This window comes from Peromyscus leucopus, chromosome 12, assembly GCF_004664715.2.
Source record: "Peromyscus leucopus breed LL Stock chromosome 12, UCI_PerLeu_2.1, whole genome shotgun sequence".
In the NCBI taxonomy this organism is placed as follows: domain Eukaryota; kingdom Metazoa; phylum Chordata; class Mammalia; order Rodentia; family Cricetidae; genus Peromyscus; species Peromyscus leucopus.
In genome coordinates, this window is record NC_051073.1 from 47,462,845 (window position 1) to 47,487,129 (window position 24,285).

At 42.2% G+C, this 24,285-nt stretch overlaps 1 protein-coding gene across 1 annotated transcript in view; it reads right to left on the reverse strand.

The window, feature by feature from the left end:
* Window positions 1-24,285, reverse strand: part of LOC114691906 (myosin-15) — a 128,936-nt gene that overhangs the window by 12,545 nt on the left and 92,106 nt on the right. The window contains 6 exon segments of the mRNA XM_028867466.2: window positions 3,612-3,782; window positions 7,035-7,160; window positions 11,580-11,783; window positions 12,625-12,817; window positions 18,084-18,199; window positions 21,232-21,356. Coding sequence (XP_028723299.1) covers window positions 3,612-3,782; window positions 7,035-7,160; window positions 11,580-11,783; window positions 12,625-12,817; window positions 18,084-18,199; window positions 21,232-21,356 — 935 coding nt within the window.

The following is a 24,285-nucleotide window of genomic DNA, read 5'->3' on the forward strand; positions in this document are numbered from 1 at the left end:
CATGAATAAGCATGCTTCCTCATGAAGGGAAGCAAACTAAATAAAGTGGAATACCATGTGTGGGAAGACATAGGCAGGAAAGGGGCCAGAGCCTTGGTGTGGGAGGCTGTGAGCAGCTCCTTCTGCTGATGGGACATTCTCCCAGATATCCATGCATCACTCCCTGCCTTCTTGACCAAAATGCCACCTCTCCGTGAGGTCTGATCATCATTTTAGAACTGAGGCATAGGTGAGCTTCTTCAGGATGATTCCCCCTTCCTGCCATCGCCTCATGCAGCTCCTTAAGCTAAACTATCTTCTTTGTTCCTCCACAGGAAGGTGCAACAGGGCAAGTAGGTGAGCAGATGTACAACTTCCTTGTGGATAAACCATCAGTACATCCTCTGTGGACATCCTGGACATACATCCACTAGGGACCTGCTTAGTTCCAAGTGTAATATACAGGCCAACAGAACTGTTTTTTTAAAGGATGTATTTAAGGTGTTCTGTTTTGTTTTGAAATGTAATTAGTTACCTCATGGTAAAAGGTGCCTTATTGAAGGGAATCCCAGTTGCCATATCTTCGCTTGTAATGACCTTGCAATATAATCCTAAGGAGTAATGATTACTGTGTGAGTATGTCCCTCTAAAAGTCCAACGTGTTTGAAACTTAAACCCCCAATTTTCATGTGTATTTGGAGGGGGAGCCTTTTGAAGGTAACTAAGATTAGATGAAGTCATAAAAGTCAGACCACTCCCCCTTCCGGGGTGACTAATGACTTTAGTAAGAGACCTTGTTTGCTGTGTCTTGTCTCGTGATGGCCCCTACCTGCTGTGACAAGAAGGCCCTGATTAGAAACTAATTAGATGCCAGCACCATGCTATTGGACACTAAGAGTAGAGCCAAATAAAATTTTGTTCTTCATAAATCATCTTATCTCAGGTACTTTGTTATAGGACAGAAACTTCATGAAAACAATGATATTCTAATTACACTTTTAAGTCTATAACTTCTCAGTATCACCTGATACCAACTCACTGCTAGGTGTCATTGGTTCTAGATCATAACAGTGAACAAATGGTAATTATGAATATTGTGGTTTGAATAAAAATGGTCCCCATAGGCTCATAGGAAGTGATACTACTAGGAGGTGTGGCCTTGTTGGAGTGGGTGTGGCCTTGTTGGAGGAAGTGTGTCACTGGGGGTGGACTTGAAGTTTCAGAAGCTCAAACCAGGAGCATTGTCACTCTTCCTGCTGCCTGCTGATCCAGATGTAGAACTCTTTTTTTTTTTTTTTTTTTTTTACTTTCAGATCCACTTTTATTTTTTTCCTCCTCACATACAGAACTTCTCACACATTTCTTGCAGCTAAAGTCACTTGATGTTGGCGAGCTGTGTTCAAAGTCACAGTGCGCCCATAGGAGTAGGGCCTCTCCACAGAATAAATGTTGTGCTATCTCCATTTTGTATCAGCTGGACCTGCCCTTCTAGGAATATGAGGCCACCTTGGAGGAGGTGGTGTGGTATACACACTGGGATGACATCATAACGTGCTTCCAGATCACAGTGTTCAGTGTCCTCTGAAGTAACTGCCTGCTGCCTCTGCTGCCCTTTGAACCAGTGTACAGTCGCCAGATAGGGACCAGTGAGCTCCCAATTCCAAACATGCAGAGTGGGGGGCTCGTCTCCTGTGTGTAATTGCCAAACGTCTAAAGCTTAATGTGCTGTGCTCTGTAAATATTTTATGGATTTAACACTGGTAACTCATATTTTGATGCCAACCAAGTTTTAGGGATAAAATGGATGAACGTGACAAGTTTTGGGGACGAGTTGTGTTCAGATGTAGAACTCTTAATTCCTTCTCCGGCAGCATGTCTGCCTGCATGCTTCCATGCTTCCTGCCATGACAACAGTGAACTAAACCTTTGAACCTATAAGCCAGCCCCAATGAAACGTTTTCCTTTATAAGAGTGGCCCTGGTGGTCATGGCATCTCTTCACAGCAATAAAACCCTAAGACAATGAAATAAAATAATATCCTGTAACACTAAATGGATAATGGAAATACCATTATAGTCCATGTACCTTTTAAAATGATCAACACATTTAAGTGCTTTTCCTCTTGGAATAAAATCATGGTTCCTATATATACTATTGAAATAATATCATATTTATCTTATTACTATTTTAAGTTGTTAATTTGTTTCTTCAGGGATGCAGATCCTGAGAGGCTACCCATGCTCCAAAGGATGGCTCACACTCATATACATTTAAGCAACATTAAATGGATTCAGTGGGGATTTAAAAGAGAGAGAGAGCACATATATAATGTTGATAAGGAAAAGTGGTGGGCAGATAGAGAGGAATTGGAAGGAAGGAGATAGGGTAGATTTGATGAAACACATTATTCTATGTATGAATAAATATTAAATGAAAAAAAAGTATTTTGGAACAAGACATGCAGTTTGCTTTTTTGCCTTGTTTTGGTTTGTGAGCTTCGCTTGTTTGTCTTTAAGACATATTCCATAGGGGTTGTACTAAAAGGTATTATGCTAAAGGTCACTGGGAATAATTCTTTATATTTATTTTATGCTTGATATATATCTAGCTGTTTTTCTATTAGTATTACATTTTAAGGATGGATGGATTGAATTAAACTTGGTTTTTCTTTTATTTGAAACATATAAAAAGCTACATGATTTTTCCATCAAAAGACCTAAAAAGTGCATTTCAAAGATCTAACTTCTGTCTCTTTGTTCTCTACCTTGAGCTAGTAAATTTTTATTAGTGTTTATCCTATTACTATTTTTTGACAAAATAATCTTTCATGAGCAGATTATAAACACTTTGTAACACTGACTTTCATTATCATCACATTATTACTCATAATCTCCAGAACATATTCCTGAGACCTTCCTCATTTCTTTTTAATCAACATAACTGTTTGGATAGAACATGTGTTTTATATTGGTATTTCATGGTATGAATGTTCCAGAAATGTGCTAAAGTGGATATACCACTTTTCAGAGGCCCCTGTGAACCATTAATTCCCAGCAGAACATTTTTTTCAACTTTTGTGAAGTTTACTGTATTCATATACATAGTCATTAAAATTGATCCAGGAATTTTTAAAAATCCCATTTTTAAGGTAGTTTTAGTAAATGCTATATAGTTCCTGTAAGGTAGACTCCACATCATTTGTATCAGACTTTGTTATATCTGCACTGAGTCTTTCTGGGTCATGAATGTGTTTCATCTCTCCTTTCTTTAGCTGTTAGGAAACAGGCATTCTCTTTAAAGAAAATGACAGGAACATTGTCCCAGAAGCAAGAGACTGCAAAGGTGTGTTTGGGAAGAGTGGGCTGTCTGTCCCCTCTGCATAGAGCCTAGAATGGGTATAGTGAGTGGGGAGAAAACGTTTTCTCATCCATCAGTAACAGGGAAGACAACTTTCATCCAGACCCAAGAAAGTCGTATTGGCTGGCCCAAGGTCAAACAATAATGTATTCAGATCAGACCCTTTCAGAATCTGCAAGTGCCATTAAACCAAGTGATGAGGTGTGATGTTCCGGGACATTAGGGACTTGAACAGAGAGTGTTAGGCCCTCACGATTACCCAAGCAAACTCCTACCCTGGATTCCAGTTTCTGGATTTGCTTTTTGCTCCCCAGCACAGCTGTCTGTTCTGCTTCATCCAGTCTTTTCTGCAAGTCTTTAATTGTCTGGTCCATGTTCTTCCTCATCTTCTCCAAGTGAGCACTAGTGTCTTGTTCTTTCTTCAGTTCTTCCGATGTGTTGGCTGCCTAAGAAAGGAGGCAAAAGAGACTGAAGAGATGGCTCAGTGGTTAGGGTACTCGCTGTTCTTGATCTGACCCAGGCTTAGTCCCTAGAACCCGTACTGGAGAGCTTCAGCTTCAGCAGATATATTGCCGTCTTCTGGCCTCTGGAGCACCAGACACACATGTGGTTCACACACATGCATGCAAAGATTCATACACATAAAATAAAGACATATAAATCCTTTAAAAAGAAGAAGAAAGATGGAAGGAAAGTGACTTAGATAATCCTGTAGGCAGCTGATCATATTCCAGTGAGCGTTGGTTCCTGACCTCATGGAGGAAGGGGGTGTATGCTTGACTTCTGTATATTTAATCTCTTTCCACTCTGCTCTCTCTAATCCCTGATTTCCCTTGGGTTTTGATCAAATCAGTCAGTAGACATTGAATCAGCCACATGGGGTGATTATTGATGGGAAAAAGCCTAAAATAAAGTGTCGTGTATACAAGACAGAACACACCTTGAAAGCAAGATGACTGAGTGAATGGCTTTTAACTGAATAAAGTACGGGGAAATATCTGTAACTGAGTAAAATAACTGCTGTCATATAAGGCATCAGGAAAAATGTAGTAAAATACCTATAAAAGTATGTATCTTCTGATTTACTACTGTATACAATTCAGGCTCCAAGAATTTGATAGCATCAGACACGCTCTATACAAATAATCTGACACAAAGAAGGTAAAGCTATGAAACCTACTTTGGGTTTTAACTCTATGTACAATGGCTTGGCTTCTCAGTACAATTCAAGCTGATTCCTCTTTTTGTGTGCTTAGTCCAAGAATAAATCTTTCTGTCTATCTGGTTGCCACTGTGCATGGTTTCCATATGGTGATACTGGGAGCTAAGATCTTTAAGAACAGCCACCTAATGGGATAACCTTAGACAAACCGGGGATGTCTCAAAAGGAATGGTTGGAACCCGTGTTCTCTGATTTCTGACAGCCTTAGAGCTCATTCCCACTTGTGTTCTCTCCAGTGCAATACCATCCACCATGAAGCCCTCACCATAGCATGGTTAGCACTAGGCCTTTTAAACTCACAGGACCACAAGCTACACAAGCCTCTTTGCTCTAGAAAGCTATCCAACTTCAGAAATTTTCTATATAACAGGAAGTCATGACGAAAATAGGAAACCGACATGTCTATCAGTTACTTTCTTGTTGCTGTGAATGTTTGACAGGAACAATTGTTACGGGGTGAAGGATTTTCATGGCTCATGGCTCAGGGGAAACAGATCCACCTGGTGGGAAGACGTGGGGGCAGGAACAGCTTGCAGCTGTGACACTGTTAGACGGTGGGAAAACCCTTCTGGGCAAGCAAGCAGACTCTCTGGCCTGGGTGGAGGTTTAACATTCTATCTAGGTGGAGGCATCAGTCACTTGGCCTAGCGAAGAACCCCTGGGAAAGAGGGTTTACCTTAAACTACAATAAAGAAGAGATGGGCAGGATAATTTTTCCTTTAATGAGATACCACACTTTTTCTTCTCAGACTCCTGGCTCCTCGGCAATAGCTTACCACACCATAGACATGTAACTTCATACACCTGCTCATTTTACTGAATTACCCAGAAAAAAATGTCATTTTCCCTTTTCTTCTTTCTATCCTTTTTTCTAAGCATGCTTTCCTTAACACTTTGGGTTTCCCCAAAATGTTGGACGTTCTTACTCTTTCTTAATGCCTCCCTCCCTGTGGCCTGGCCACTTGTCTGTCACATGTCTGAGCTCCAGGCCAGCTTAAATGGTGTGGCTTTTTCCATCCATCATCCTCCATTCTCCACCCCTGGATGACAGTTGAAGTTTACAGCTAGCCTGTCCTGGGTTTTTTCTCTCAAACTCTGAGATTAAGAACCCCAAAAGGGGATGGAAATATCCCTGCATCAGCAGCAGTAACATGACAAGGCTGGTTACATGACTTTTGCAGTCAGGAAGCATCAAGATTGTCCAGGACACTCATCTCCCAGGGACCCACTTACTCCAGTTAGGCCTTGCTTCCTAAAGGTTCCCAACATCCCAAAATAACAGTGTTGGCTCGAACATTGGTTCAAACCCATTGTTCAAACACATAAGCCAATGGGAGACATTCCATGTTCAAACATTAACTTTCCTAAGAAGTAGGACCATTACTATCACTGTTTATGTAAAATCTAGATGAAAGTCCTGTCTCCTCAGTTCTCACAACGTTATAAACATGAGGACTAGCTTCCTTTCATAAAGCAGGGATGTGATGCTGCATATAGCCACACATTTGACAGACTCCTGAAAAGCCCTCAAAAGATAAGCAGAGGCTGAAATCATGCTCAGGCCTATGTGACAAGTCATGAGACGTCCAGTCCCAGGCCCTGAACACACAACCTTCACTTTTTCTCCATTAATAACTTTTTCTCAATAGTACTGTTCACTTGCTATGCCTTTTTTATATATATTTTTATTTTTATGTGCATTTGTGGTTTTGCCATGGGTGTCGAGGTGCCCTGAAACTGGAGTTACAGACAGGTGTGAGCTGCCATGTGGGTGCTGGGAATTGAACTCGGGTCCTCTGGAAGAAGAGTCAGTGCTCTTAACCCCTAAGCCATCTCTCCAGCCCCCCCCCTTTTTTTTTGCTATGCCTTTTAATAGAAGTGTAGCATCTGCTCATAGTGGGTGAATGAGATTCGCAACTTGTTGAGATTGGCAACTAACCCTGAACTAAGTGCCATCTAGGAAAATGCCACCATCAAAAATTTTAGTTTACCAATAAATCAGGCTCACCAGCCCCAAGCATTGCCTTCCCAGTCTAGTTTTGCTACCCCAGTAATAGTATGGATTGTAAACCATAAGTGGTTTAACTGCTCTTCTCATGATCACTATAAAACCATTACATACCCAAGAAAAATGAAAAGTTTTAAGGAAGTACCGGAAGAATTCTTTCTAGATACCAGTTATACTGATTCACAACTGAAAAAAAAATAGCTAACCTTAAAAAGAAAGACTCTTGTTTTCAGAGGATCTGGCTTTTAGACATTCAGTCACTCTTTCTCATTGTCAAGGTGGGGGTTAGAAGACAACAGCCAGTTGGCCTAAGTGTTCTGGCTAATGGGGAAGCCACAGGTCAGCTAACCTCCTCCTGATTGTGTGGGGATCAATGAAACCCATGTGGGCTGCAGCAGGTCTCGCCTTTGGGCTATAGCGCTAGTGAACTCTGGAGGACTGAAGTGAGCAGACAGTCAACAGGCCCACCTCAGCAGCTGTCTTCCTGGCCTCTTCTTCTGCCCTTTGACACCTCTGCAACAGCTCTCCAGCTTCCTTCTGCATCTGGGCAACATCAGCCTCCAGTTTCTTCTTCTGGCTGAGGAGACCTGTGTTCTAAGGAAGAATAGCATTCCAGTTAGGCAACTAGAGACCAGCAATGCACAGGCAAGTAGCTCTGGGTAGGAGCTATTTATCATCGTCAGCCATATGCAGTTAAGTAAGAATTCCAGCCCCAGGTGGTGGTTTGGGCACAAAAGGCAGATCAAATGAAGGGGTTTCATTTAGAACAGCAATTCTCAACCTGTGGGTCTCGACCCCTTTGTGGATAAACCTTTTTCACAGAGGTTGCCTAAGACCCATCCTGTGTATCAGATATTTACATTATGATTATAACAGTAGCAAAATTACAATTATGAAGCAGCAATGAAAATAATCTTATAGTTGGGGGGTCACCACAAGATGAGGAACTGTATTAAAGGGCCGCAGCATCAGAAAGGTTGAGAACCACTGCCAGGAGAAAAGAGACAGAATCCTGAATCAGAATGGATCATTTCAAATAATCCAAAGCCAGAATATGGGTTTAGTTTTTAACTTATCGAGGAATGCTTTTTCAGTGTGATAGAAAGAAGTGTCCCAGAGCAGAAGTCAGAGTCACCTGCAGCCACCTGGAGGATTCCAGCATGCTGCTGCAGGAGGAAAGTGGATTCCCCTCTGCCCACCTGCCTCCCTGTCTTACTCTGCAGTGAGGAGGAGGAGGAGGTGGTGGGAAACAGAGGACATAAAGCCAGCCCCAGCCCCTAGGACACCATTAAAGGGAGGCCTTTGTGATCTGCAGCCATGCTGCCCCAGTTTCTTCCTGATTGTCGCACCGGAGGCCGAGGCCCCTTTGCTGCATCTGCCCTGTGTTTGAAGCGAGGCTTTTGTGAGCGTGTGAAACCTCAGCACAAAGAGCGTGTGTAGAAAGCACGGGCTTCCCACTTTTCATTCCTCCTTTCATTTCGTCCTTTCTCATCATCCTTTCACTTTTCCTCCAGTTATCGCCTTTCTCGGGCAGATTAAGCCTTGAACAAAGAAGGAAGGTAGCCCAGGCTCACAGGTTCTGCCTGCCTCCCACAGCACCCTCAAGAATGCCTCTCTCCATCCTGTGGAGGGGCAGACCCTGTGCTCTGCAGGATTTCCAGTGCCTTCAGTGTGGTCGGAGAAAATGAAGTGTATTTTCCTGAAGTGTCTTATGGGTGCTCCCTGCACATAACTCCATAGGAGGTCTCTCAGGGTGGAGGATAGTACAAGTCTAAACACTGATTCGATTGTGTAGCAATCGCTTCAACTTTCCTAAGGAGATGACAATTAACCTTTCTGCAGGTTTAATGCCTCCATGTCTCCCTGCTCCCATTTTTAGAAAGAGGAAGGTTAAGGTATTAGGTGCAGAGGATCATTTGTGTGAGTTGTACTCAGATGTCTGTTCAAAGCAAGAGGTCTTTAAGAGGAGTGCATGTCTCCTAGATGAATGCTGGACACAGGGGCAGCACCTGAGAGTCTGTTGAGCCTCCATCTGCTGCAGAGATGAGGGCCTTGTAGGGTAGTGTGAGATCCAAGGATTGGAATGCTCGTGTTAATGACTCTTAAGTTTCAGAAACTGCCCTACAGTCCAAGGCATCACTAACTAAGAGTCCTAGTTTACTTCTCTATTGCTGTGATAAAACACTGACCAACTTGGGGAGGTAAGATTTTATTTCAGCTTATACTGTCAATCACCAAGAAAAGTCCAGGCAACCTAGAGGCAGGATCTGATGCAGAGACAATGCTTGAGTGGTGCTTGCAGGCTATGGCTTGTTGAGTCTGCTTTCTTATACAACCAGGACCACCTGGCCTAGACCCACAATGGGATGGGCCCTGTTATTAATCAAGAAAATGCCCCACAGACTTGCCTACAGGCCAATCAAATGGAGGCAATTTCTTAACTAAGGTTTCCAGCTGACTTCAGTTTGTGTCAAGTTGAAAAAAAAAATGAAGCAGCATACTACAATACACTGTTCTATGTTCCTCCCTCAAAATCATATCCTGCTGTTCTCGCTCTCGCTCTCGCTCTCCCTCCTCCCCTCCCTCTCTTCCCACTTCTCTCTTCACATTAGGACACACAGTACATTCTCAGTTACAGCATGCATGTCAAGTGACTTGTCAGCAGTAGTTAGTATGCATGGCAGACAATGTACTGTGGATTATGCCCATTATTAATAATAATAAAAAAACTGATTGGCCAATAGCAGGACAAGAAGAGAGTGGCGAGACAGCCTGACACAGAAAGAAAGATGGAAGGAAGAAGGGCAGAGTCAGGAGAGTTGGGGAGATGCAATCCAGCTGCCAGACAAGCAAGATGTGTAGAAAATGAGGTAACAAGCCATGAGCCACGTTGCAAAGCATAAAATAAATATAGATTAATATAAGTATAGGAGTTAGCTAGTAACAAGACTGAGCTACTGGCCAAGCATTTATAATTAATATAAGCCTATGTGTGGTAAGTTGGGAAGTGGCTACTGGGTATTTGGGAATGGGCACTCAGGACAGGAAATGTCCAATTAAAACAATGGATAATATATTTTCAAGAAAATGATCCAATATGCCACATTTTATTAAGATAAACCTTAATGGAAAAAGAACTTGTTATGGTTTTGGTTTTGGTTTTCTCTGTTGCAGCTGGGTTGAACTCAAGCTGGGTTGAACACTCAAGACAAGTGTTCTACACTGACCAATACACACAAAGACACGTGTTGAAATGAGTTAACCTGTTAATAATTATGCATACCCTACAGCATAATTGTTCCTGATCCACAGCAACCAGAAAGATGATGTCATTTCAAGAATTTACTGTATGCAAGAGTAATTGTAACACCTTGTGGCAGGTACAGCTCTGATTTACTCATTTCCCAGTGAGGGCACTACTGACATTCTGGGAACAGCAGGAATACTTTTGTGATATGAAATCATAGGGTACTTCAAAGGAGGTCTCTGGACCCTGCCCCAAAAAAATGCTAATGGCACCTCCCAGTCACTATGACAACTAAGATGACCCAAGATATTTTCAACACTCCCAAGAGTGGCAAACTGACTTCAGAGGCTTTAATCTATCCTTCTCAATGGTCACCGGAGTAAACTTTCCAAAGTGTGCATCTAACAACTTCACCCCCAGCTGCTCACAATTCTTCAGTGGCTCCCATTATCTGCTGATCAAATTCAAGCTCCACTAGTCTCACACTCAAGGTCCTGGTACCTTGAGCCTACCTGTCTCTTAACAATATTTTTTTCATCTCTCCTAACTGCACTGTCTTCTACTATATGAGTTTACCTTAAATTCCAAATTCTCCATCTTCATCCACTTCCTTACTTTTCCTTTCCACCACCTTGTCCCACTTCTCCCATGTCTTTCAGGACTAGGAAGAAAACTACTATGTCCCTGCCTGACCTGTGTAGGATTATTTGGGCATCCTGCAGAGTCATATGTCCTCTATGGTACTTCTAACAGTAAAGTATGGTTGTTTACTTGTATCTCCCCTCTTTGGGGACAGTGAGGGCATTATTTGTACATGTATCTAAGCTATTGCATGTGCATGTGCCCTAAAAAATGCTCAGTGCTTGACACACTTGCTATAGGCATTTGTCACTGTCATTGTGGCTTCTTCTGCTTTCAGAAAAATGATCTAGGAATAATCTAAGAATCCTGCTCATCACCATTTACACAACCTTACAGGGGAAGCCAGAAGAGTGAGAGAAGCTAATAAGGATGTGAAAGATTCCCAGAATGCTGGGAATCGAGTCACTGAGAGGGAACAAGGGAACAAGGTAGCAAGCAGATAATTTTAGACCAATAAGAAATGTTTCTCTCTCCTCTGCCACCTTGGCTGTGAATGTCCTGACAGTCCATTCTTGAAGCAGAAAGCTTAGCGCTACAGTTGCACGACACTCCCCACCATGCGCACAGAAGCGTATGTTGAACCCTGAAGCCCTAGTTTTGCAGAATACAAGCTTATTTAGAAATAAAGCTTTAAATGAGGTAATCAAGTTAATGCTGGGTCATTAAGGTGGGCCATAATCCCATATGGTGTATCCTTATATAAAGGAGAAATCTGGACAGAGACACACTCACAGAAGAACAAGACAAAAGCAGAATGCATGTGAGGGCTAGGAACTGAAACGGGGCATCGATAGAAAGCATGTCAGGAAACTGTCAGAAGCACAGAGAAGCTGAGTCTTCTGTGAGTTTCAGCGGGAGCACGACTCTTGCAATACCTAGATGTGGATGGCTAGCACCTAGGACTGTGAAAAAATAAACTTGTTTAAAGACATCTGTTGGTGGCGCTTTGTTACAGCTACTCTGGGAACCTAATGCTTGGGATGAAAGGTGTAACCGTCTTGTGCATCTAGTGCCACACCTGTAACTTGACATGGCCACCATACAGATCCTTAGCCGGTCCTGGGATGTGAACTGCTTCCTTCAACCAACTGACCCAGCTAATAGAAAAGATGAACGTGTCCTACCTGGGTGTGGAAAAGATTGATTCTTTCTGTGGCTTCCAGGAGCTCTTTTTCTGCCAGTTTGCGCCCTCGCTCTGTCTGCTCTTGCAAGGACCTAAGTTCTTCTAGTTCAGACTGAAGAAGAGTGTTGCGCTGCTCAGCCAGAGCCACCTGTTCCTTCAGGTCCTTGTTCTGGTACGTGCTGTCATCCAGCTGCTGTTGGAGCTCCTGCAAGAGAAAACCCGGGCCTAAGGCATGGATCCCTCTAAGTTCTACTGTTAGCAGGGGAAGCCGGGAGCACCATCACACAGAGACAAGTTTCCAAGTTCTTGATCTCATAAGTAAAAGGCTTTCCAAGCAGACCCCGGGAGGTAGCTCAAGGACAGTTTACTGAAGTCAGAGAAAGTGTCTTGAGCAACAGGGCAGGAAGTTGTTGATCTCTGCAGCTGCCAGGAGGAAAGGGACAGAGAGGAAGCCAAAAAGTTAAACCCTCTGCATTAGAAATCAGACAGCAAGCAGGACCAGCTACTGTCCTGAGGGGTATGTAGTGATGGCTCACTCCGGAGTCAGTTATTCCTCCTCTTTCCTTATCTTGTTCTTAATTTCTGTCTTATTTCTTCCAGCCTAGTGGCTTACGTTAGACTTTAGATTATAAAAACACAATTTTCTTTAGAGCAGGAGAGAATTTACCTCCAAGAAAGTTCCTATTTGACAAGAAAATCTCTGCTGTTGCCCTCAAATAATGGTACCCATCCTACCATTTGCACCAAGAGGAGGCTATGAATGAAACTGTCATTCTGACATACTGATGTAAACATGCCCCACATGGTGTTGTGGAAGCAGCTGGCTTCCTAAACTCTGTCTATTCCTTCTTCCTATCTAATATCCCACTCACAGAATGGGATATGTCCTTGAGCATGCATGATCCTGGCAGAGCACCACCTATTTTAAGGTAAGCATGCTCCAGTCTTCTTGAAGAGTGAGATTTGTGGTTTTCTTCTTTACTGCCCAGTGGATTCTGTCACTTGGTTTATGTCCATCTCTGTCCTTTAGTATGGTTGGAAGGTACCTTCATTTGACTCTGAATGTGGCCCAAGGCTCTAGTTGTCTGTGACACCTGCCGGTTGGCAGCACAAAGCTGAATCTCCATCTCCTTGAGGTCCTCTTCCATCTTCTTCCTCAGCCGGGTGGCCTCCATTCTGGTAGAAGTTTCAGAATCCAGACTGGACTGCAGGGAACCCAGAGCCTGCTGATGCTTCTCCCTGATTGCAGAGCAACATTTGGGAAGACCATCACACACCCAAATTAAAACGTCTACCTCTCATTTTTCAAGTTACAGAAAACATATTAAAACAAAAACATTCTCAGAGATTAACAAAAATGAGTCTAAAGAGTTTCCATTTTATAAATGGAGGAAGCTAAGCATTAGATTAATGAATCTACTGTCATTATAACATTATTCTTGTTGTTGTTGTTGTTGTTGATATGAGAAGGCAGAGCTCACTGTTGGTGGTGACTCCCCTGGGCTGATGGTTCTAGGTGGTATAAGAAAGCAGACTAAGCAAGCCATGAGGAGAAAGCCCATAGGTAGTATTCCTTCATGGCTTCTACTCCAATCCCTGCAGCTGGTTCCTGTCTTGAGTTCCTGCCCCGGCTTCCCTCAGCAATGGACTTAGAAGTGGTAAGGTGAAATAAATCCTTCCTCCCCAAGTTGCTTTTGGTCATGGTGTTCTATCACAGCAATGGAAGCCCTAACCAAAAACAAGGCTGATAAACTCTAGATTTCCTAGAGTGTCTACAGATGAAGAATGGATGTTCTATTAGACAAACATAATATTTAAACTACTTCCAAGTGTTTACAAAAATCAAGTCTGAGTATATCAGGGAAGATCTACTGAGGGTGAGATTAAAACAAGCCCTGAGATCTAGCCATATTGTTCTAATGGTTTACAGTCTTCAATAATAACATGAGTTCAGTGGGTTTTTTGTTTATTTGTGTGTGTGTGTGTGTGTGTGTGTGTGTGTGTGTGTGTGTTGCCTTCTTTCTCTAGTAGTTTGTAAGACAATGGCTACTTGAGAAAACTAAATCCTATATAGTATAGAAATACTTTAATATTCTCTTATAAGAACAAAAGTTCTGGACAAAACCATAATTGTAAAGTGCTACCAGCTCAGTTAATATTGTATTCAAGAGTGCAAAGAGGAATTTGAGAAAATCATGGGAATTTTTACTTGCAAATAGTTGGGTACCATGGGAATAACTACTAATTTGTTAATTGGGACTGTGGTGCAATGGGCCATTAAAAGCCTCTCCCATAAGGTGTTGAGTCATACCAATTGTGTGAATCTACACCCTCTCCTCCTTACCTGTGCTATCAAAGGTAGGAAAACTTTGGTTTCTGGAACAACTTTGATTAGTGGCTTACTTTCCATTCTAACCTAGTTCAAACTCTGGTTTCAAGGAGAAAAAACATTAACTTCACCCCTTTTAACTCCTCAGTATTTGGTGGCTATTCACCAAGAAACTTTAACTGCTACCAAAAATATATGTCCTCTTAAACTCCCTGCAACAGAGCCCTAGTCCTAGACAGATGAGTGGAAGGAAGAATTCTTTTATCTTTTTTATCCTGATAGAGGTGATGACAACAAACATCTAAAGTGTATTTGTCATGGGTCAGATTCCACACTGAATTGCCATAGAGTGTGTCCTGACCTCTCGTGCTGATCAGAGAAGCACCACTAACTATTAGTAGGGTTACAGCTGGAGTTTGCTATTGGTTCACAGATAGGGGCCTCCACTTTTCATGACCACATTTATAATGGGTAAAAGGGCCACAGATGTAGTTATAGAAAAATAAGGGAAGTAACTTTTTTTATTTCATAGTAACTTTTACTTCATACTGACTTTTAACCCCGTGTTAAAACTGGTCTTCCGTCTTACATTTAGTGCATATCCCTAGGTACTGTGCATTCATCTCACAGATTAGAATCCCAGAAGCTTGCAGGCATATAAAGATAATGAGGTTGTTATGGGTCAAATTATGTAGCCTCCAAATGCTAGAGCCTTAAGCACCGGAAACACAGTGTTGTGCTTCAAGATGGGACTTCAAAAACCTGTGTAAGTGTGTCTCTAAAGAAGCAATGAAGGTAAAACGAGAGTGTTGAGGAAGGGTCATAATCCAATAGCACAGAGTCTCCAGAAGAAGAAGACAGAAGAAATACATCCTCCCAATAGAAAGATCATGTGGAAATGCAGAGAGAGTAGCCATCTACCTTCAAGATGAGGACAGAGGTCTTAGGGAAAAACTGCTCGTCCACATCATGATCTCAGATCTACAGTGTCCAGGCTGTGAAAATGTGAATTTGTATTGTATAAATCATCCAGTCTGTGGGGTTTGTTTGTTTGTTTGTTTGTTTGTTTGTTTTGTTTGACAGCATCCCTTGCAAACTAGTCAACGAATAGGCATACACTACATCACTTATATTCTGAAGACACTGCCCTGATTTCCAATGGGGAAACTCTTTCTTTTTCCTCAGGTAACTCTCCCTACCAGGGAAACTGAAGCCTGTGTGGCCTGCTGGCCAATTCTCTATCCACAAATAGATTCTGTTTCAGCAAAGTGAGTGTTTCAAATGCCAGCTTTCCTGTAGCTACCTGAGAAAATTCATAAACGTTAAGGAGCACCAAAGACAAGGGCCTAAGTGATGACTGCAATACAGTCAAACACCATTCATACAGGTTCAAAAAGCGTTTAAAGTCGGAGCTCCCTCAAGCATGTCTTTAAAAGAAAAATGAGACACTGTAGGCTGCACAGAGGGCCCAGTGTTTTACAAGCTGTTGCTTCTCATGCAGAGGACACAAGTTTGGTTCCTAGCACCCAATATTGGGCAGCTCACAACTTCCTGTACCTCCAGCACCAAAGGATCCAATACCATCCTCTGTCGATGATGATGATGATGATGGTAGTGATGAAGATGAGGAGAAGGGGGTGGTGGTCATGAATTTAAGAGGGAGTATGGGGTAAATTGGAAGAATTGGAGGGGGAAGAGAAGATAGATGTTATGTAAATACAGTACTTATATATGAAATTCTCAAAAGAATTTTTAACTAAAAATTAAAAAATAAAAAAGCAGTTATCTTTGAAGAAAACCAGTGTTTTTGATATCTTGGCTATTGCTTCTGTGTTCAGATTATCACAGATTTCTTAAAGGCTATCTATTTTGATAATGTGACCAAGCAAATGGAACTTTTTTTAAAAAATGAGTTATCTCTACCTTAAAGAAATAAATAAATAAAGACGGAAAAGATCCAAGCCATCTCTGAACTTAGAAGTCCCGACTACTCCACCACTACACAAAACATCCTGCCAAAGCTGAGAGGTCACATCTTCATCAGGAGGTGAATATCTCACACCAGCTGTTGATCTCTTCCCCACAACTAGGCTCTCTCCCGGCCTCACTCAGCATTCCTCACCAGAATGACAGAATGTTCCACACCCGAAAATACATGGAAGGGTCCCTAGGTGCTGCACTCTAAAAGCTTGACCTTCTCTGCTGTGTCTTGACCCCTTCAACTTTCCGGATACTGTTTTAATAGACAACTTCAGTTTTTGTGGTAATGCACATGGTTGATGTGAACTTGGGGTCTTCAACCTCATCCTGCCCTCAGGTGATAGCTTTTTGAGATCTATACTCTATCTTATGATTCTTGATTGCTTGGAATTCTATGCTTGGGGTATATTTCCCTTGTAGTCTACTCTATTTTATTCTAGCCCCAGATTCAGAACAAACCACTAGATTAGCGCAAGGCATTTGCTACAGTCTGCACCCACACAGAGCAGGGAGGGTCAGGGACAGTGTGTGCCTATGTTTTGTGAGATGCTCATCTGTCCTTGCTGGATGTACTGATTATAGCTACTGTGAGTCATCAGCTAAAGCTGACACTGAGCTTGTGCCCAAGCCTTAGCCGCCCCTTCCTTTTCCAGCCCATCACAGCTCATGTTCCCTTCAGCTCTCTCCTCTTCACCTTAGCTGTTTGCGTCTCTGACTTCCTTTGCACTGATGATTATAATTGGGGGACTGTTCTCCGACATTCAGATGTACCTGACACGACAGAGACTCTCTGAGGACTCATTTTCCTCACTTGGTTTATTTATAGCTGAGGTCTGATGTTACCTGAGATCAAACTTATTTTTTCTTTTAACTACCAAAAGGAGATGTTCATTTTTGTTACTTGTGTACAAAAATAGCACAAATATTAGGGCTTTATATGTTTGCCCTCTATCAAAGAATTATTTCAGATACTCATCAATACACCAAATTTCTTCACTAGAGCCAGTTCCATGAAAATACTTGTGCATGAGGGCTGAGTTAACTCAGAGCACACAGAAGGATAAGATTGGCTTGGAATCCTCACTAAATATTGACCATCTGGAAGTTTGGATAGAAAACAATCTATGGGAAGAAGCCTAGTTCAACAGAATGTGTTAACATGGCATGGGCTTGTTTGGTTTGTTTAACAAAGACATTGAGAACAAGTTGCCAGTTGAACCTCAGACTACTTTATGATCTTCTTTGCAGACTTAGGGCTTTGGTTAAGGCACAGTTCTCAAGCTGTGGGTCAAGATCCCTTTTGGGAGTCAAACAACCCTTTCACAGAGGTCACCTAAGACATCAGAAAAACACAGATATTTACATAATGATTCATAACAGCAGCAAAATTACAGATATGAAGTAGCAACAATAACTTCATGGTTGGGGGTCACTACAACATGAGGAACTGTATTAAAGGGTGGCAGCATTAGGAAAGTGGAGAACCACTAGGTTAAGGGAACAGCAAACAGCCCCAAAGGTAATTTATTCTTTCCTACCTCTAAGTGTTTAATTTGTAATCTGTAGGATGCAAAGCACTTTGCCAGCACCAGCTTCCTGATCACCCTCACCACCTTCTGTGGCATGTAGATATGGCATGTCCCTTCCCTGATAATCTAAGCAGTGAAGTGTCTAGAATCACCAGCTAGTTACAAGGAAGTAAAGAAAGGGTCCAGCAACTGGGAACCCTGTCTCCCACAGTGACCTAGCAGGTAAGACTCCACTATTTCAACAGCCTTGTTCTTGACTCTGCTTTCTCCCAGGGAACAGGCTGGGGCTAAGGAATCCTTCTCTCTGGTCTAACACTAGCTTGAAAGCACCATGCCAAACTTGTCCTTTCTTCCATGTTTCAGCATCTCAGTTTCCAGACTCCACCTGAATGGGACTCCAGAGAAGCAGACCCACACAACACAGGTGATCTTTACCCAATGCAGTCCTCCCCACACTGGAGAGCAGAAAACCATGAGAGTGAGCAATGTCTGTATAGTATTCTTCTCTAAACAGGGATGCACTAAATGGGAAATCCTAGGGTCAAATTAGACCAAGTGTCTTTGGCCATGCTCTGGCAAGGGCCATGAAAGCAGCCCCACAGTGAGTTCTGTTTATTCTGGAACTCTGACATTCATGGCTGTTGTTCAGCAACATAATCCTGAATACCTCAACTTTTCTGTTTCTTCCTCTTTCTCTGATAGCTTCCTTTCCAGTTCTGCCTTAGCTTCCGAGAGTTCAAGCTGGAAATGAAGAATCTTGCTTTCATTCCTCTCCAGGGCTCCCTGTAACAAAAAGCATCCAATGAAGTCTCTTTTTGAACAAAAGTTTTATTTTCTTTCCTTAGAACATGTATCATGAATGAGGTTCTCTTCTGAGTTCCTGGCAAAGAGGTAGATTCAAGACAGGCCCCTGAAGTTAGACAAGGACAAGTGACTGCTTTGATTCATCACTTCATATCTAGCTCTGATATCCTTTGCTCTTTGAATAGTAGCCTAAGGCTGGACCAAAGATACAGCTCAATCATAGAGCTCTTGCCTGGATTGGATGAAAGCCTGCGTTCAATTCTCAGTATCAATAAAGAATATATATGTATGTATCTATATATCAAGAACTAAAATTTTAAAGCATTTTTTTTTTTTTTTGGTTTTTCGAGACAGGGTTTCTCTGTGTAGCTTTGCACCTTTCCTGGGACTCGCTTGGTAGCCCAGGCTGGCCTCGAACTCGCAGAGATCCGCCTGGCTCTGCCTCCCGAGTGTTGGGATTAAAGGCGTGCGCCACCACCGCCCTGCCTAAAGCATTTTTAAATAGAAAACTTAAATCTAGTCTGTTACTGTATTTGATATTTAATTACTTACATCTAGTACTCCTAAATATTTCTAATTCATTCCATCTTTGGGATGAGTCAATAAAAGCATCAAGGCTAGAATATGGAAGGTGCTAATGCCTGTTTGGGGTATTTATTTATTTTGGACCTTTAGGAAGTACTTAGCAGATAACACTCTCAACGTGAGCCTCTTAATCTTAACTATTATTATTACTACAGAGGAGGGGTTTAACCGGCAGGAATATCTCCTGGGACTGAGTATTCAAATAATAAGGGCCAAGGGCTTTATTTCCAGGGATGTTCTTATAGGGTTATTCAATTTTTAAAGTAGAAATTTCCTCTTCCAAGGGGAAATATATATAAATTTCCTTTTCCAAGAATATATATATATACATACATACACACACACACACACACACATATATATATATACATATATATATATATATATCCTTTTCCAAGAAAAATATGTGTAAAAGAAGTCCAATCATGCTGACAACAAAATACTTGAAGAACAGTGATAATATAGCAGCATACATGTGCAGTGCAAGCTGCTGGCCAGCTAACTCTGGACAGTCCCAAGAACGGGGATAATTCCTTATCTTCTCTGAGGAGTGATTTTATCTACCGCAAAGAGTAAAACTGCATAGTAATAGTCAAACATCGAAGACGACAACCAAAAAAATACACTGTTGTGAATTTTAAGAAGGCCCCCTTAGTTCTTGTCTCATTCCTCACAGACATAAATCAAAAGCAAGCCGGGCGGTGGTGGCGCACGCCTTTAATCCCAACACTCGGGAGGCAGAGCCAGGCGGATCTCTGTGAGTTCGAGCAGCTGGCTACCAAGTGAGCTCCAGGAAAGGCGCAAAGCTATGCAGAGAAACCCTGTCTCGAAAAACCAAAAAAAAAAAAAAATCAAAAGCAAATACTCAGATAGCAATCTCCTCAGAGGGAATGGTAGGTTTTTTTTAGGGGAAACTCACCCTCTAAAATGTACTGAGAAAGTGAATGGTTAGAGGTGACCTGAAAGCATTTGAGTTTTATGGATTCAGGGATCTAATTAAATTTTTCATAAAGCCACACCCCAAAAAAGAAATAACCCCAAGTTACAAATACATGTGCAAAGTGATAAAGCATTTGTGAGTCTGAATTTGCAACGCGATGTATGCTGCCATCTTGTGGTAATAAGTGGTATGAGCTTTATGGCCTTAATACATTTTTTGAAATGGTTGCTAGTTCACTTAACACACAACTATCCCAACGACGATACGAAACTAAAACCATATTTTATTGCTATAGTATTTAAATATACAATAAAATTTACTTCTTTTATTTAATGTGGTAGCTGTAGAAAGTCCCCAGTTAGAGTGGCCAGAGACCCAAAGAGAATTAAAGAAAGTTTATCAACTTTGCCCAAACAAACCTTCCTAAGGGGTACTCTACCAATTGAAGGGGTTTTCAATACAATGAAGATATAATCATGAAATGTTTACATAAGAAAGAGCAATAACTGAGCTAAGAGAACTTTACTTCAAAACTGCACCCAGAGTGAGGTGGCACATCCACTTTGCCAGTTTCTTATAGAGCTGTAGTGGTGAGGCAGCTGTAACGGGAAGTGCTTGGACATCTTTCCAAACTCATTTCCTCCACTGGAAGGGTGTGTGGATTCCAATGTGTCCAGACAGATTTTCAGTAGCTGCTTCGAGATGAAACTCGGTTGGGAGCAAAGAGTCTCGGTAGAGCCGATGACTCATCAACCACCTGGTGACTCTGGAAGGATAACTTCCTTTTTGGGACATCATTTTCTTTGGCATCAGATCTCAGTGGTCCTGTCAATTACCTAGTCCACATCCAGGGATGAAGCACGAGTTTTTTTCCAGGACACCCAAAACATCCCCATCAAAGAGTCTGCACACAGATGGCCTTTGAGGGCTGAATGTCTGAGAATTTCACTGAGAATTTCATCTCACCAACAGATTTGGGGATGGGAGTCGTTAACAGGCATAGATACAAATCTATTTATAGTTCCAACTCTGAGTAAATATACACTGAGCACCCTATGGGCCAATAGTGTTCCAGCAAATATGACTCCATGTTAATACTCAAGGAAGCCCCAAAGGACCTAGTTTAAGTACAGATTCTGACTCAACAAAGTTGGGGACAGGGCAGATATTCTGAAAGTCTAACAAAATCCTGGATGTTCATGCATACGGTCTGTGAGGGTCTAGGCTGGAGATAAAGTAAATAAACACGTCCTGGTTGTTTTCATTACAGTCGGGGAACTTGCATTTACTAGTGATTATCTTGCTCTCTGAGCCTCAGTTTCCCTTGTAAATGGAGACAAGAGTTTGCTGGGTTGATTAAAGCATCTGGCATGGTGCAGAGCATATAGCAAAGACCTGCGTGAGTGCCACGGCATGGTGGCTGTCATTCCTAATGATAGCAGACATGCTTTGTCCTCTAAGAATGGCCCCCTCCCGGGTCATCTACCTCTGTTTCCTCCAGCATCACTTGGGCATCAGTCTTCTCTTGTTCAATCAATTTCTTGGCCTTTTCCACATCAGCTAAATTCTTGATCCCTTCTTTCACCTGGTTCGTGAGACTACAAATCTGTTCTGAAAGAGGGAAGATCAGGTATGTTAGTGGAAAAGTAAAGTTTTTCCAGGGACCCTGTAGCTCTCAGCAACTTCACAGAAAGGCTAACCCTTATCCACAGAGAACCTTATTTGGAATTAGGGGAATAAAAGGAATCCCTTCTTCAATGTTTTCCTTGGGCATCTGCCAGAAGATGCGCTCAGCAATTAGGGAGAATGGGACTGCTTGGTGTCTTGTGCATTGGACAGCCTGTGTGACGTCACATGGCAGTTCTGCTGGCTTGGGCCATGGCAGATTCCACCTGGAGACCCTCTCTCACAAACACATCAGGAATTCCTTCAGTCCGTGTCAGCGGACAAGTTTGAGAGTCAACACCACTGGCGGCCATTGTGCCAGCCACCACTCATTACTGGGACACAGACAACTTAAGCATAAGCCAGGTTGTCATCTGCTAGCAGTCAAAGAATGCCTCTAGATAAGCTAGAAAAGCAGAGAGGGCTCTGGAAAGACGACGCCTCTCACTCAAGCATTGTGAGCAGTTCTAGCTAGACTTTTATGAACACAAAGCCTTTGACAGAGTGAGGACAGAAGCGAGCTACACGACCCTCTGTTGTTGTAGTTGTGTTTGACACTTCATGAAGGAGGCTCTAGTACCTAAAAGCTATGCCGTACAGCCAGGAAACTTGGGGAATTACCTAGCACAGATTTAAAAAAGAACGCAACAGCTCGCCTGTTCATTTGGTTCTCAGTCCTGGTCTAAGATAAACAAGGTCAATCTCAGTGCCAGGTGTAGGATATATCCCCATGTGTTGTTGTTGGGGAGACTCTAGGGCACCCCACAAAACACAGCTGACTGACATATGTCTTGGTTAACTACCACAACTGAGTGGCAAGACCCCATTTCTGGAGACACTACAAGCTTTGGTTGCAGGAAATAGAGAAAGCCAACTGGAGCTGAGCTGGAAGCTTCCAGAAGGTGCTACATAGACTGCTGGGGAGGATATTGTATCAATGTTCTCACTGTGGACTCTGCATGGTACAATACTGACTGGACAGGCAAGACACACTCACTGCTACAACAGAGACATGCCTGTTCAATTCACCATCCGCTAGTTTAACTCAAGCCCCACGCCTCAATACAAAATTCAGACCTGATTCTATAAACCTGGTCAAAAGTCCACTGCTGGGGAAATCACAGGCCCCAGTAGGAACCTGTTATTGCTGCTCTGCTAAAAGGACATGCTGTCAAATTGCCTTATTGATATTTATGTTTACACTCGCAGAATAGTGCTGCTCACAGCCTTGGTCCGAGATGCATCTCTTTGCAGCAGGCAGCAGTTAATATGGAGATTCACTGCTCTAAATGCTAGCGTAAGTGATGGGTGAGTGTTCCACCCCGCACTAGATAACTATATTATTACCTCCAAGTCTCAGGGAACGTGGCAAAAGAGGGTTCAGAAATAATATAAGAGTGTGGGAGGGGTGGGTGTTGTAAATACTGCCTCTTGAATATATATAGAAATCACTCATCAAACCACAGTAGCTGTGAGTACTCCCACAAGAATGGACCCATCATGGATGGGGGAGGGTTGAAGAGGCCCCACCCCTCTCTGGCCATCTGTAGGCAGTTAATGGCTACTAAGAGACCAGGAATTATTTTCCTTAGTGATATATCCATTGGTTTCGTGCCCGTGGTTCAGGAAACGTCCAACCCACGCTCATGCAAGCTGCACTAATAAGCTTAGCAGGTTAACAGTAACAATAACAACAAAGACAGGAATGTAAGAGGCAAACCTGTTACAGATAAGAGAGGGCTCAACAGAAGGGGAGAGATAAGAAAAGGGATAATGGTGGATGTATATGGTTAAAATATATCCTATACATGCATGAAATTATGAAAGAATAATAATTTAAAAAGAACTCCAAAGTTCTTACAAAACAAAAAATCAGAAAAGAGGTCATGTGAATTATACTCCTTTTCTTCTGAGAAAAAAAACCTCAACACAGGCTATTCTCAACTCTGGTATACCATAGCATCCAGTCATCCGAAAGAGCTTTAAAACAAAGTCCAATACTTTTATTTTAAAAGTTATTCTAAAGCCCTATCCCAGCCACACATGGGACCTAGACCTGTGGCCTTAGCCTCACCTGGGAGCATATTAAAAAGAAAGAGTCAAAGCTCCACCTCAGATCCACCGAATCAGATGCACTGAATCAGAAACTCTGTGGTGGGCATGGCTGTCTGTTGCCTGGCGGTGCCTAGCTGAGCTTCATGGCCACTGATGTAGGCCATCTCACTGCCCAGTCAGTGAGTTAGTCACGGTCTGAGCAGGGCCCCAGACAGGACTCACCCACACCTCCAATAGTAACAGACTTCTTCCAGGACATTTTGGGGTTTTCGTGCATATCACTGTAGGCTCTGGAATAACTCGGAGGCCTCTTTTAGTTGCTTTTTGGCAGTATACCAAAAATTTTAAGTCTATTTCTTTAACTCAGCAAATTCATTTCTACGATCTATCCTACTGAGATATTTTACATATGCATAAATACATGTGCATGAATGTATAGTATATAATTACTCAGAATTATGTATAATCAGGTTTTAAATTAATGAGATCTAGTTAGATAGGTGTTAGTTATACTTATTATGGAGTATTATGTAGTTTCTCTTTTTAAGAATGTGGCTTGTCTCCATGCTTGGCATACTAAGAACCACAAGGTACATAGGACGAGGATGGTAGCATGGCTTAGTAAAGCATGCCCAGACAGAAGCCCAGATGGTTGGGCTCTAATCCCAGATCTATAACTTTGAACTGTGGATTCAGACAAGTCACCTAACCTTGTATTTTGTAGACAAAGACCTTTACTTGAAGGCTAATCTCAGGGATAAGGCGTGAATGTAGAAGAGTACCTAATATATAGCATGAGTTACTGAAAATTTTATTATAT